Raw genomic sequence first — 15104 nt, 5'->3', positions numbered from 1 at the left:
GTTTCTACTGTATTCCCACATTATACTGTGACATAATACTTACATGGCGTGAGAAAGCCAGTGACAGAGGATCACTCTTGTTTCTAATGTATTCCCACACTTTACTGTGAAATTATACTTACATGGCGTGAGAAAGCAAGTGACAGAGGGTCACTCTTGTTTTCACTGTATTCCCACATTATACTGTGACATAATACTTACATGGCGTGAGAAAGTCAGTGACAGAGGATCACTCTTGTTTCTAATGTATTCCCACACTATACTGTGAAATTATACTTACATGGCGTGAGAAAGCCAGTGACAGAGGGTCACTCTTGTTTCTACTGTATTCCCACACTATACTGTGATATTATACTTGCATGGCGTGAGAAAGCAAGTGACAGAGGATCACTCTTGTTTCTACTGTATTCCCACACTATACTGTGAAATTATACTTACATGTACATGGCGTGAGAAAGCCAGTGACAGAGGATCACTCTCGTTTCTACTGTATTCCCACATTATACTGTGAAATAATACTTACATGGCGTGAGAAAGCCAGTGACAGAGGATCACTCTTGTTTGTATTGTATTCCCACATTGTTCTGCGCTCTACGTTAAGCACCAATACACATTTCTCACTTCCAACACTAAACTGACACTTGGTTCTATTCCATGCACATGTCCATGTTGCTTTCTTACCTAAAACAAACACACATAACTACAGACAGTTGTTTTCAATAAAATCTTATAACAAGTAATATTAGGCCATCTCTGAAACAGAGTAACAAATATCCTTCCTTTAAATTTAGAGTTAAAAGACAATTGTTTACATTTCTGTTTCATGTGTGAAAGCTGTCAGCTATTTGTATAGAATTTAAGTCAGAACAGAAATGGAATCGAAGTCTCAAGATTTCAGATTACCCGTCTGCTGAAATATGGCATTAACATAATATGAATTAAATATACAAATAATTATATATAATAAAATTTTTGTAACTTGTCGAAAGGTAAAGTTATTCAAATAAAGGGGCATTAAAAATGTTCTCTCTTTACATAAACAGAAATGAGAAATCTAAACATGTCAATTATTTTAAATAAACGCCAAGCTAAATTCAGGAATTTCCAGAAAATCAGAGATCAACCAGAAATAGGTACGGTAATTTATTAACATCTTATTATTTAAAGTGAATATACTTCTCTCGAACTTTTTAAAGCTGAAATCAGTCCTGACACTATCATACTGAAGACTTACCCAGATTATAGTCCTGACAAGCTGAAGTATCTCCTGGATCTAAGCTTTTTATTAGAGCTAAGCTTTCCTGATGGCCCATATGACACATTGTAGTGTATAAAACATGTTTTCCAGTATCTGACACTGGAGCCCAACATAGATCTGTCACTTTATTTAGCATTGGTAAAATAGCTTGCAACTGGGGCTGTGCCGTCACCGACAGTGAGGTCTGTTTTTCTGTCCGTAAAGATTCCAAGATCTTCACTCTCTGAATTCTTTGAACCCATGTTTCTTTTATACACCACAGAGATAAAATTTCATCGTGTTCCTTACCAGTATGCATCACCTGCATGTGTTCTAAATTTTCATAAGGACTCAACAGATGTGGATCAAATACATTCTGTGAACCAACGGGCTTTATATGTGATATATTGTTCCTAAATATATTTGATTTTAAAAAGAATTTGTTATGACCGAACACTAGTCTGTCTTGAATAAGGGCTGTTAAATTATTTGAGAAACACTTTTTGTTTCGTGTCTGTTGTACACCTTTAGTGTCAGTTTTAAATATTTTATCTATGTCATTTTGTCTTTTTATCTCCGCTTGTTTCTTACTAATCGCATCTCTTGTATAGTTGCATGTGCTAGTGGCATGGTTTGGAGCTATCTTGAAATATCTTTTCTTCTCTTTGTCATAGTAAAATCCTGGTATTTCTGGCACACAATGTTAAGAAAATATACAAATATATTTATGCTGATATAAAGTCATAAAATTTTCACACCTGATGTCCCTCTCCAAAACACCAGACTGTTATTTCAAATGTACCTCATGACTTCCCAATACTAACATTATCCCTTACCGATTCACTAAGCAAAACTTCTCCTTTGATATTTTGGCTGTATCTTTCATATTACTAATGATATATTTAAGACATTACTTCAAAATGTTATGCTTTTAACAATTATGATAATATATCAAACTTTCTACAAGTTCCAGCGATAAAATATCACTTGTTTTACAACTTGTGCATGTCCAACTCAGTTTAAAGAAACAGATTAATGTTGGTCAATACAATAGTCTCTGTGATCAATACTACGCTTCTGCCATGGTCAACAATGTTCAATACAATTAGGCCAAAAATTAGGGTTACATGGCTTATGTACTTCAATATTAACAGATGTCAAGTTATGCACTGTGGAAAGGATTTATAACCCCTGCTTTGATATGAACTGACAGACAAATAAGGCCATGTTAAGATACTAAACAGTTGTTAACATTGAAAAGCACTTGAGAATCCAACATTGTTTGACAATCAAGCACGCCTATACACTGTGCCATTAATGCTGTGTGTTCTTGCATATATGTAACAGCTGTTTTTTCTATAGGTTTTATACAGAACATGCTATTCTTAAGAACGTAGTACTTACTACATTTCTGTTCACAAGATAAATTACCTATGTACAGCAAATTGAAACATTTCTTTCATTCCTTTTACCCGGAAACTTACAATTTATGTTGGGATGTGAATCACTAGTGACTATATATATATATGCCTGTTTGTAGATGTGACTGAGATGGACGTAATATCAGACTGAAATGAAACGAAAGTGATAATTACGTCACAAGTTGAACTACTACTCCAACAAATTTGATGCAATCCTAGGAAATATTGAATTAATTTTTTCATATGGGCAATATCTCCACTTGATCGCATCAAACACTCGAAAGACCAAAATAGTGGAGGATGTTTCCGAAGAAATTTTCATTGCTTCTGACACTTTACATGCTATTGGTTTAAATGCCGATTATGTCACGAATTGGCCATAAATTCAAATAAAACTTACATGTATCAAAAGGGGATTCAATCCCTTATTGATTTATGTAAAAATTATCAAATAATTTCCCAAATTACGAATTTTCTGGTAATTTAAACCTATCATAAGTGTGTACTTTTCCTGATGATTTACTGTGCCTACACACAAATATGCGCAAGCGACAAAACCAGTAACTTTACGTGTACTCACTGACCCCCCATTATTTTGGTCCTTCGAAGTTTTGACATTTAGATTGCCCGGTCATAAATATAAAACAATTAATGTAAACATCGAATTATTTTGACCAGTAGTTGAACTTCTAGCATATATAAATCAACCATCATTATTGACAATACAGTTTAAACAAATACTAAACATTGGAAGTGCAACCTAAAAAGAAGAACTGCATGAAAAGGATACCAAGTTCATCAGTGCATGTTTCTCCTGAATTAGTCTGATGGTCTCTGGATGAACTGCAGTCCTGTGTGAAATTAGATCTCTGTTTGTGCCATTGCTTTCCTCTGGATCCCCCAGAAACTGATGGCAACTGGTTCCTCTGCCTTTCATGTGATAGATTTCTATCAGCTGAAAACTCTCTCCTGGCTCGTTTATGCCTTGGCATTATTTGTTTGTTTTGTAAAAAAAACAAATACTGTTGAATGTCAAATACTCATTTGCTAACTCTGTGTCCGATATTTAAATAGAAATGCATTATCCCAGGTTATAAACTAAATTTTGCAAAAGTTCTGTGTACACCGGAAGTGTTAACTTTGACCCGAGCTTCCAATAAAAATGGCTGCGCCCATGTCTAAAAAAGTTCACGTGGAAATTGAAGCGTCAGAATCAGAACCAGAAAGAGAATTTGAAGAATCGAGTACTTCAGGTGGTAAAATATATTTGTACCTATTGATTTTCATTTACTTTAAAATAATCCCCTTAATGCTGTACTGGGTTGGTAAATTGTCATATAATTTCGCGATACAGTATACTCTTGGCAAATTTGTTTTTTTTATCTATGTACCCTATTATCAGTATAATTGTATATATAATTTCTAGAGTTTTTCATACAACAAATAATGCCAAGGCATAAACGAGCCAGGAAAGAGTTTTCAGCTGATAGGAATCTATTGTGTTCTTTTTCTACCGCAAATTACGAGTTCTTCTTTTTAGTTTACACTTCCAATGTTTAGAATGTAGTCGGTTAAACAGCTCAGTCAGAGCTTATGTTGTACTGTTATATTTCTTGCCTACTTAAAATAAAACTTATCTTATCTTATCACATGAAAGGCAGAGGAACCAATTGCCATCAAGATAGGTTAAAAGAATTGAAATTGTCCACATTGCTGCATAGAAGAAACCGCATGGACTTAATACAAGTTTTTAAAATCATAGAAAATGTTGATGACATTCCTATGGATGGTATGTTTGAATTTGCAGACAATCAAACCCGAGGTCATAACAAAAAGTTGATAAAACCCAGATGTTTGAAAACGTTTCGTCTTGGATCATTCTGTGTTCGTACAATTGATATGTGGAACAGTTTGCCTGACAATATTATCAGTGCTAATAATGTATTACAATTCAAGACACGGTTGGATAGACGTCATGGTGATACTAGATTTGATACCAGTAACATTTATTAATCAACCATCATCATGACTCTACTGTTAACAACCATTTTACACCTGAAGTGTACTAGTAATTTGGTAGAATACTTTAATAGACGTAGAAGACGAGTTCCAGGACTCAAGAAGATTCTCATGACCAATACAAGTTCCAATACAAGTATCAGTTTCAGGGGGATTCAGAGGAAAGCACACAAATGGAGATTTAATGTAATAACTATGGCCAAACAAGCAGCATCACTCGAATGCTTAATGATCACAACTGGCAATCCCTTGAACATCGCCGCATCAAAAATTCCCACATTATATTTTTCAAAATAATTAAAGTACAGTCTTATTGCAGTTGGACATAACCATTTCATACCTACAAGAAACCTGAACTATTTGATCCCACAATCTCATACGCAATACCATTCCAACTCTTGCTTTTTGTCGTAATTTCTTATAAAAAATATTGAATGAAATTATCTTTCGCAGCTTAAAATACTTACAGCAGTACCCTTCGTCTTGCATTTTTCATTGAAAAATCGTGCAGCATGCTGCTATTATTCTCATGGATATTGTTGAAATGAAAATAAAAAGCCGAAGCTGTGTTCCTTAAATAGACCAGTGTAAACACTTTTGAATTTGACATTTAGATATATAGGTCAGGGGCTTCATTTCCATGGTAACATCAATTCAATTCAAGAAACCACAATTTTCTGCTGAAGTTTGAACAATTTTAGAGCTTAGTTTTAGTATATAAGTAACAAATTATCTACGAAAACTGAAAAATAGTTATTACAAATCAAACTGCAAGTTTTTTAATTTGAAAATGGCCGTAACAAGTAACCTTTCACCCAACTATATTCCAAATAACATTTGTTACTATCATCCATTTTCTTACATTCCCCATAACATTTCAATATAACTACATAAAAGAAGCAAAATATTGATTATTATTCAGAGCAAAAGACATAAAAAATATTTCAGCAAATATTGGCTTTTTGAAAATAGTTCAAATAAAGAAAATGCACAGAATTACATACTTTCAAAATAAAAACTATTAATTTTGCGCGGTAACTGACACGTAACGTCATGACATCAGTGACGTCATTTTAAGGCAACATTGTTTTGAAGTATTTCTGCGGCAATTTATTCATTATTTCTGCATTATTAAACCATAATGCATCAGATCGGAGACAGGTTCATAATTTTTCAGAAGAATGGATATACAAACACATTTAGTTTGTCGTAAACGTCGTCGTAAATCGTCACGTTAGCTTCAGGTTGGACATGCGCACATACAAATATTAAGGTAACCTACCTCCTTAAGGGCATCAAAACTAATGACTCCGGGATAATATATATATTATACCTTTAATATATTTACCTTTACTATACCGTAGAATTGGGCAGATATACGTTTCATCTATAGATTCAATCCGTAAAGGACCGTAGAAGTGGGCAGATATACCCGTAAAAGTGGGCAGACTAACGGTACTGGAATTGAAAAGAATCTGCCCAGATTTACGGAAGGGGTGAATTATATATATGGAACTCATACTCATTAGATTAGATCCAGCTTCTTTTGTCTAAGTATTGCTAAGCGATAAGTCTATATAACTGGATACTTGGATATTGTATACTCTCCTACATTTAAGAGAGATTCACATTTTATTTTCAAGTGAACTGCTATTGGCAGTGATCCGCTATTGGCGAGTTGACTGACTGACTGTATAATAATTAAGGCAATAATGGTGGACATTGCAACATTCTTCAGGTTCATTCATATATTAAATCACTTGTATAGCAATCTATTGATACTGCTCAACTCCCCTTTCGGGCTAAACCAGGAGTATATAACATACAGCAATGACGGTGGACTTTCCAACATTCTTCAGGTTCATTCTTAAAGACAAGTAGTCACAGTATAAATTCTACGGAACAAGTTACATTGTCACCCTAACAAATTGACCTCCTTATGAAAGTTAGTTATATATACACACTCACATTCATTCCCTAGACTTGATCCTGTGACGCATAAATTATTTTGAAATTTTTATCTTTTCCCATTGTCTTATATATACTCCTGGTTTACACCCTTGGGGCTAAACCAAGAGTATATATAAGTGACTTAAGAAGATAGAAAATTCAAAATAATTTATCACAGTATCAACTAATGGCATGAGTGTGAGTTTGTAACTAACTTTCATAAAAAGATGTCAGACAATGCAATTCATTTCGTAGAAATAGTTCCCACAGGGTCTGATCCTGTAGATTTCCAAATATTCTCTACAACAAAGATACACTTACACAGAAATTTCTTTTGATACGTCTGTCAAGACCTGAACAAGAGCAAGTAGTCCAAATAACAGGACTTTTCACTGACACTGGCCAGTCGCATCCATAAATAATTATGCTGCATATTTCTCTTAGAAATCCCCAACGAAATCCATTGGGAACACTTTCTGGTATTTGTATGATGTATTTGTAATTTATATTGACATGATCAAAGCATGAAATTACCCCACTGACCTTTTCTAAAGGTAAATTTTGTGTTTTGTTTCTGCAACTTAGTGTCATCGATGGTCCGCTGTGTATTGAAACCGGTGTCCGACGGAGTTGATATCCCCTTGCATGTTCACAACATATTTCCGAAGATTTTAAGTCTCTTATTTAAAGTTATGCATTATGTTCAACTCATTTGAAGTTTCTACCTAAATAATAATTTATTAGAGTGAATAATAATAATAATAATAATAATAATAACTTTATTTATAGAGGCGACACAGTTGGGCAAGCCCAGTCTTCCCTGTGAGCCTCTTGAAATATGTACATGGTTATTTACAACACGATAGTAATGGCATAAAACTAATTAACATTTAAAAAGTTCAACATTAAAACAAAGATATAGATTAAAAATGACAAGAAGTATATGTACATGAATGATAACAGCTATCAGTGTTCACCAGAGAACTTCCACTGTAGGTAAGCATGTTTAAATGACTGTATGGAAGAAGACTGGCATATTTGTAGGGGAATGGAGTTCCATAAATGCAGGCCAGAGTAAGTAATTCTGACCAGTATTTTATGACTTTTTTGGATTTTGAATGTCTTCGTTTTCCCAACAGTAAAATGCAGATTCGGGTAAGGCTTAGAAGGATGGCAACAAGAAAATTACAGATCATAAAATAAGCCATATCACAATAAGCCGAAGGAGTAAGGCTAAAGAGCAAGTAACAGGATAGTTCTGGCTATAACTTAACTGATGCTGCGGTCAGATGTTGCATCTATTAAGTTATGGCTTAACCCCATTCGGTTACCTAGCTGACCCAATTAGCTCAATAGGGAGAGCACAGATCTATGGATTGCGTGGTCATGAGTTTGATCCCTGGACCCGTGATGATTTGATAAAAGACTTTGTTCTGAAATTGTCTCTAAGTGTTCAGACATAGCCCTTTTATGAAAAAAGCAAGCTCTGTCTTACTTAATATTGCTTTGCAGCTGTTGGTGATGGCTGTATGAAATTAAACTGTCCTTAAAAATAAAAAAAAATGTCTTTTAAACATCTGAGAGACATAGTGTCTCAGCTTGTGTTTTAAACATGCATTTTGTTCTGTATTCACAGAGGAGAAAGATACCAGCTCGGATGAAGAGAAAAATGAACCAACTGAGAGCTCAACAGGAGGAAAGACTGGTTTGGCAGATGTACTTGCTAAAATACTACACAAGAATGTCCCATCTCATAAACAGGTGCTCTTCTTTAAAAAAAATTGTCTGTACATACTGAAATGTCAAGGACATAGCAACATTCTATATTTTATCTAAAAAGTGAACATAAAACATGATTGAAATGGATTAGTTGACAAAATTGGCAAAATACTGTATTATTTCTTATCCTTTAAGTATAATACTAAACGATGAAGTCTAACACAAAAATTAATTAGCTTACTTATGATAAATTCTGCCTTTTCCTACGTGTTAACAGGTGATACTTTCAAAAGGAAAGACAGATAAAGAAATACAGAAACGTAAATTGGAGAGGGAAGAAGAAGACACAGAGAACAAGTCAGCAAAATTAAAAACCGAGTCAACTGAAAAAGAACCTCAGATAGCCAGAGAGGAAAAGGTTTGTAATCATTTTTTAATTCATCTGTCAGTTCTTAGGTTATTTTCAGTGTATTTTTTTTAAACTGTGAGTAATTCATCTTGGCATTTGGCCAAGTTTATAGAAATAGATGATTTTTAGCTCATCTGAGCCAAAGGCTCATGGTGAGCTTTTGTGACCACTCAGTATGCGGCGTGTGTCTGTCAACATTTTCTAAAAAAAATCTTCTTGAAAACCACTGGGCAGAATTACACCAAACTTCACATGAATGCTCCTTGGGTGGCCCGCGTTGAGGTTAGATTTGAGCGAAGTTTGAAGTTCCGAAGCGACTATGTCGCTCAAGTCGCTCACTCGCGAGAGCCCTGAATCTTCATGAAACTTGGTCAGAATGTTTATCTTGATGACCTCTATGCAAAATTCAAAACTGGGTCATTTGGGGTCAAAAACTAGGTCACCCGGTCAAATCAAAGGTAAAGCATATATATATTTACACTCTAGGGGCCACATTTTTTATTCAGTCTTCATAAAACTTGGTCAGAATGTTTGGTATCATGAAGTCTTGTAAGATTTCGACTCTGGGTCATGTATGGTCAAAAACTAGGTCACTTGGTAAAATCAAAGGAAAGGCTTGTTTATACTAGAGGACACCTTTTTGCTCCAATCTTCCCGAAATTTTGTCAGAATGTTTGTTTTCATGAAATCATAGATAAGTTTTAATCTGGGTCATGTGGGGTCAAAAACTAGGTCACTAGGTCAAATAAAAGAAAATGCTTGTTTACACTCGGGCCACATTTTTTGGTCCAATCTTAATGAAAATTGGTCAGAATATTTGTCTCCATGAAATTTCGAACAGGTTAAAAATTAGCTCCGGTTGGGTAAAAAATTAGGTTACTAGGCCAAATCGAAGAAGAAAACACTAGAGGCCACATTTTTGCTCCAATCTTCAAGAAACTTAGTCAGAATGTTTATCTCCTTAAAAAATCAGACAAGTTTGAAACTGGGTCATGTGGTTTCAAAAACTGGGTCACTAGGTCAAACATGTTTGTTATGGTGTGTTACTCTGGTGAGCGACCTAAGGCCATCTAGGTCAAGTTTGAAACTGGGTCAGTGCCATCAAAAACTAGGTCAGTAGGTCTAAAAATAGAAAAACCTTGTGACCTCTCTAGAGGCCATATATTTCACAAGATCTTCATGAAACTTGGTCAGAATGTTCACCTTGATGATATCTAGGTCAAGTTCGAAACTGGGTCACATGCCCTCAAAAACTAGGTCAGTAGGTCTAAAAATAGAAAAACCTTGTGACCTCTCTAGAGGCCATATATTTTACAAGATCTTCATGAAAATTGGTCAGAATGTTCACCTTGATAATATCTAGGTCAAGTTCGAAACTGGGTCACGTGCCTTCAAAAACTAGGTCAGTAGGTCAAATAATAGAAAAACCTTGTGACCTCTCTAGAGGCCATATTTTTCATGGGATCTATATGAAAGTTGGTCTGAATGTTCATCTTGATGATATCTAGGTCAAGTTCGAAAGTGGGTCACGTGCGGTCAAAAACTAGGTCAGAAGGTCAAATAATAGAAAAACCTTGTGACCTCTCTAGAGGCCATATTTTTCATGGGATCTGTATGAAAATTGGTGTGAATGTTCATCTTGATAATATCTAGGTCAAGTTCGAAACAGGGTCATGCGCGGTCAAAAACTAGGTCATTAGGTCTAAAAATAGAAAAACCTTGTGACCTCTCTAGAGACCATACTTGTGAATGGATCTCCATAAAAATTGGTCAGAATTTTCACCTTGATGATATCTAGGTCAAGTTTGAAACTGGGTCACGTGCCTTAAAAAACTAGGTCAGTAGGTCAAATAATAAAAAAACCTTGTGGCCTCTCTAGAGGCCATACTTTTCATGGGATCTGTATGAAAGTTGGTCTGAATGTTCATCTTGATGATATCTAGGTCAAGTTTGAAACTGGGTCAACTGCGGTCAAAAACTAGGTCAGAAGGTCTAAAATTATTAAAATCTTTTGACCTCTCTAGAGACCATATTTTTCAATGGATCTTCATGAAAATTGGTCAGAATTTTTATCTTGATAATATCTAGGTCAAGTTCAAAACTGGGTCACATGAGCTCAAAAACTAGGTCACTATGTCAAATAATAGAAAAAACGACGTCATACTCAAAACTGGGTCATGTGGAAAGAGGTGAGCGATTCAGGACCATCATGGTCCTCTTGTTTTTGTACTTACAATACTTTTTTTTTAATTACTTCCCTTTTATGTTACTATAAATAGCTTATTTTGAAACTTTTTTATTATTGGCCATAGGGAAAAACCGAGACCACTTTTCTGTGGTACAACATGGATGGTACCTCCAATTTTAAGGTGTATTTTTACATACATGTACCTGATAAGGATTTTTTGTAGACTTTGAATTTTTTTTTGTGGACTTAGATTTGTTTTTTGAAGTTTTCCTTTTGTTGTTCCAGTCCTTTGGGGCTTCAACAGTCAAGTTCTTAAAATTTTGCTCCCATCCTATGATGTAAGCCTTCGGGCGTATATCGCTTGGGGGCGCTCTTGTTTATTCTTATGAAAAGTGTTGAAAACCTGATTTCGTGGCATTGCCGCGTTTCTTGTTTATTATAGGTTAAGAAATGAAAAGTGCTGTCTTTATGTATGAAAGAAACATTATTTGAAGTCTTAGCTGGATATGGAACTAGCATTATCATGGTGACATTGTCTCTCTTGAAAAAATTGCAGCTCCAGTAAGTAAAATAATAAATGTACTACTTTTAAAACATACCTTTTTCATTGTGTATCACAACTTTTATCTATCCTCTTGTATTATTAATCTGCTGTTATAGGTAAAGTTATGGGAGAACATGTGCAGGATTAAGCCAGATCCCCTGGACAGGGTCAAAGAGAGACAACTCCAGAAAATAGCTACAAGGTATGTATGTTATCTTAAATGTCCATCTATCTGCTGGTACATCAAACTTTCTTGATTGGGGGAGGGGGTTGCAGAGATGCCTGTGTCTGTACATGTGTCCATCAGAATTTATGTTGCGTATATCTGAAAAAGTGTTTGACCTAGAGTCATCAAAGATCGGATTGTTATTCAGCATATGAAGTTGTGCTTCTTGTGTTTTACAAATGATAATTTTTTTTACAGAGGTGTTGTGCAGCTGTTCAATGCAGTGAGAAAACAACAGAAGGTGTTGGAAGAAAAGATCCAGCAAGTTGGTACCTCAGAGAGAAAGAAGGATAAAATAATGGAAGGAATGACAAAGGATAAATTTCTCACTATACTGAAGGGAACCAGTAAAACTAATGTTAAATCTGAAAAGGTAAATATATACCTATAGTTACATGGGTCTTCCTTCGTAGTAGTGGAGAGATTTAAGAGCACCTAAGGGATAATTTTGCACCATTTCAAGGTCTAGGGGGTTACTTTGACTCTAAGAGATTTGTTGTTATGTTGAAAGGATTGTTTTAAAAGTAAATAATAGTTGAAGAGTTAAAATAATTTAACTTTAATTTTAAATTTATAAATTTATCCTTGGACCTCAAGGGTATGTGTCCCAACTGTTTTGAATATACAGTATAACCTCACAAAATGGCACCTCTGACGAGCAGCTACCTCCTCACAGCAAAAGTTTTATTTCCCCTGTACATTTTTAGTTCATTGTAACCTCTGCTAAGCAGTTACTCTACACAATGGTAAACAACAGTCAAAAAGTGTTCCCTGTCGTTATTTTGACCTCCGAGAAGTGACAAAGGAAATCCAGCAGGCTTTATTTTGAACAGCTAAATTGACTCATTACATATCTAAAATAACATGAACATGTATATATGACTGTTCCGTGGCAGAACATGGTGACTCAGTATTGCTTAATAGAGGGGTGTTCAATAAATACCCGGAGAAGTGCTCTCATTCCTTTGTGTATCATTAAAAACCAGTGAAACTGTTGTGTAACGTAGATTAGGGAATTTAGGGAATACTTTTTTCTTTGGACAAATAATGTATAAATGCTAGTCCCCGTGGCAAAGTTATGTGATGTCATCCAGCCCAATTTTGTGTCTTTTTATGCTGCCCAATGGGGAAGCATAATAGTCGTCGCTTTGTCCGTCTGTCCCACATTTCTTGTTCGAGATATTTCTCAGCAACAGTAACCATTGGTTGGAATTTAGCGAAACTTCATAAGAAGCTTCATTATGAAGAGGAGATGCGCATATTGATTTTTTGTTCCAGTCGGTGATTTTTCACAGAGTAATTGCCCTTTGATTATTCAACAGTAGTATACTATAGTAAATTCTTAACCAGAGTATTTCTCAGGAACAACTGGTTGGAATTTAGCCATACTTCATAGGAAGCTTTACTGTCTAGAGGAGATGCGCATATTATCTTTATGTTCTCATCCCTACCCCCCTTCTAGTCATCCCCTTCAAAGTATGTTTTACATCTCTCAGAATTACTTCCAATTTCATATGGATTCTTAGTGCCCTCATATCCCCACTTGCTCCCTCCCTAAACACACACTGCCACATCGTCCCCCGCCCCCCATCTTGTTTGCATCTCCCAAAAATCTATTTTGACAACTCTCACTCTTGCTTATAATAATAATATCTTGGTAATCGAGCATGCTGTCCTTCCAACAGCTGTTGTTATTTTAAATCATTGTCTGCCTAATTTAACAGTCAAGGGAGTGTTTTTAAATATTTAGGCATTTATATTTTTTTTGACTGAATCCAAGGTATATTGGGCCAACAAACACAAACAGAATGCACATGCAGGTGCCATCAAGCACACAGTAGAATTAACTTGCAGGTGCCTTTACACATAGCAGAATGTACATGTAGGTGTCATTAAGCATATAGCAGAATTTGTGCAGATGCAATTGAACACATAGTAGAATTAACATGCAGGTGTCATTAAGCACATAGTAGAATTAACATGTAGGTGCCATTAAACACATAGTAGAATTAACATGTAGGTGCCATTAAGCACATAGTAGAATTAACATGCAGGTGCCATTAAGCACATAGCAGAATGCACATGTAGGTGTCATTATTAACAGCAGGTGTCAATAAGCACATAGCAGAATGTATGTGCAGGTGTCATTAAGCAGGAATCGAAATAAATATATCACTGAACGCATAAAAAGGAAGAAAAGAATAATAAATCTTTCTTTTTAGCTGGAGGTGCAAGACCAGAAAACAAGTATTAAAAACAGTGACAGTGATAGTGATAGTGGTGATAAAAGTAAAAATAGTGGTAAAACTTGGAACATACTAAAGGACGATTATATGATGGGTGCAAAGATGAAAGACTGGGACAAGGAAGAAAGTAATGATGATGATGATTCAGGACCTGATGATCCTGACTTGTCAGACAGTGACTGAAGAATTGTGTGAAACTGTTTAAAAGGCTGTGATGTTAATGTATTGATGATGATGTTAGTGATGATTTAGGACCAAGATAATCACAGTTCATCAGATGGCAGCTGAATTAAAAAAAATATGTATGCATAGAAATAGCTGTGATGCTTTAAACATGTCTAGATGATGATGTTGATGATTCTGGTCCTAGATAGCCCTGATGAATCAGGTTGACATCATTCTGTATAAACTATCTACCTTGTATGTATAACACATGCTGTGTATGATAGTTATGATGATTATGTTCCCAATTTATAGGGTAAGGATTGATATTTACCTGTGTCAGACTTTGGTGATGTACAACAGGCATGACATTGTGTGGATGATGATTGAAGTGGTCAATGTGATATAACACTTATTTTTGATACAGTACCAGTTTGCTGCTTTAACCTTTAGCCTGCTAAATTTCTAAAATGGACTGGTCCATCATTCAATTTGGGCGGTCCCATTTATTATTTGAAGGGGTTTTCACTGAAAATTTACCGACTGAATAGCGATCAGTGCAGACCATGATCAGCCTGCACTGGTCACAAAGGCATAATCACTTGCCAACATCAGGCTAAAGGATAAGAGTCCTGTATCAAGTAATCTGTTCTTTTTCAATGGTGTTAAAATTTTGATGAGCCATCGTTTAATTGCAAAGTAAAATTTGATGAGGTTTTCTGTTTTCCATCAAGTTTTCCATTTTCTATTATTAAGTTTCCTAATTTTTAAGCTCTCAGCTGTACTTTAAAGAATAAACTGTTAAAAAAAAAACTGTTCTATTTCTCAAAAAGATAGCCTAAGCTTTTCATACTGAATACAGATGAAGTTCCTTTTTTATATCTACATCCTGGTTACAATGCAATTGTTGTAAATTTAGTGTTTTATGTTCAATACAGGTAACTGAAAAAAAAAACTGCATTTAAGACAGTTTCATAACCCGT

The 15104-nt window shown here is 35.1% G+C and overlaps 2 protein-coding genes across 2 annotated transcripts in view; one reads left to right on the top strand and one right to left on the bottom strand.

Annotated features, from left to right (window-relative positions):
- Positions 1–3813, bottom strand: part of LOC123525463 (DDB1- and CUL4-associated factor 4-like protein 1) — a 16899-nt gene extending 13086 nt beyond the window's left edge. The window contains exons 1-3 of the mRNA XM_053521284.1: positions 3449–3813; positions 1235–1927; positions 524–681 (exon numbers count right to left, since the gene is read on the bottom strand). Coding sequence (XP_053377259.1) covers positions 524–681; positions 1235–1927; positions 3449–3650 — 1053 coding nt within the window. The 5' untranslated portion in view covers positions 3651–3813. The remainder of the gene's footprint in view (positions 1–523; positions 682–1234; positions 1928–3448) is intronic.
- LOC123525472 (RRP15-like protein) lies at positions 3792–15104 on the top strand. The gene is made up of 6 exons (XM_053521296.1): positions 3792–3911; positions 8264–8388; positions 8624–8764; positions 11604–11689; positions 11912–12086; positions 13936–15104. Exons 1-6 carry the CDS (start codon positions 3821–3823, stop codon positions 14140–14142), a joined length of 825 nt encoding a protein of 274 aa, XP_053377271.1. The 5' UTR covers positions 3792–3820; the 3' UTR covers positions 14143–15104.

This window comes from Mercenaria mercenaria, chromosome 1, assembly GCF_021730395.1.
Source record: "Mercenaria mercenaria strain notata chromosome 1, MADL_Memer_1, whole genome shotgun sequence".
In the NCBI taxonomy this organism is placed as follows: domain Eukaryota; kingdom Metazoa; phylum Mollusca; class Bivalvia; order Venerida; family Veneridae; genus Mercenaria; species Mercenaria mercenaria.
The sequence above is the reverse complement of the archived record's forward strand: the minus strand, read 5'-3'. Positions and strand labels throughout refer to the sequence as shown.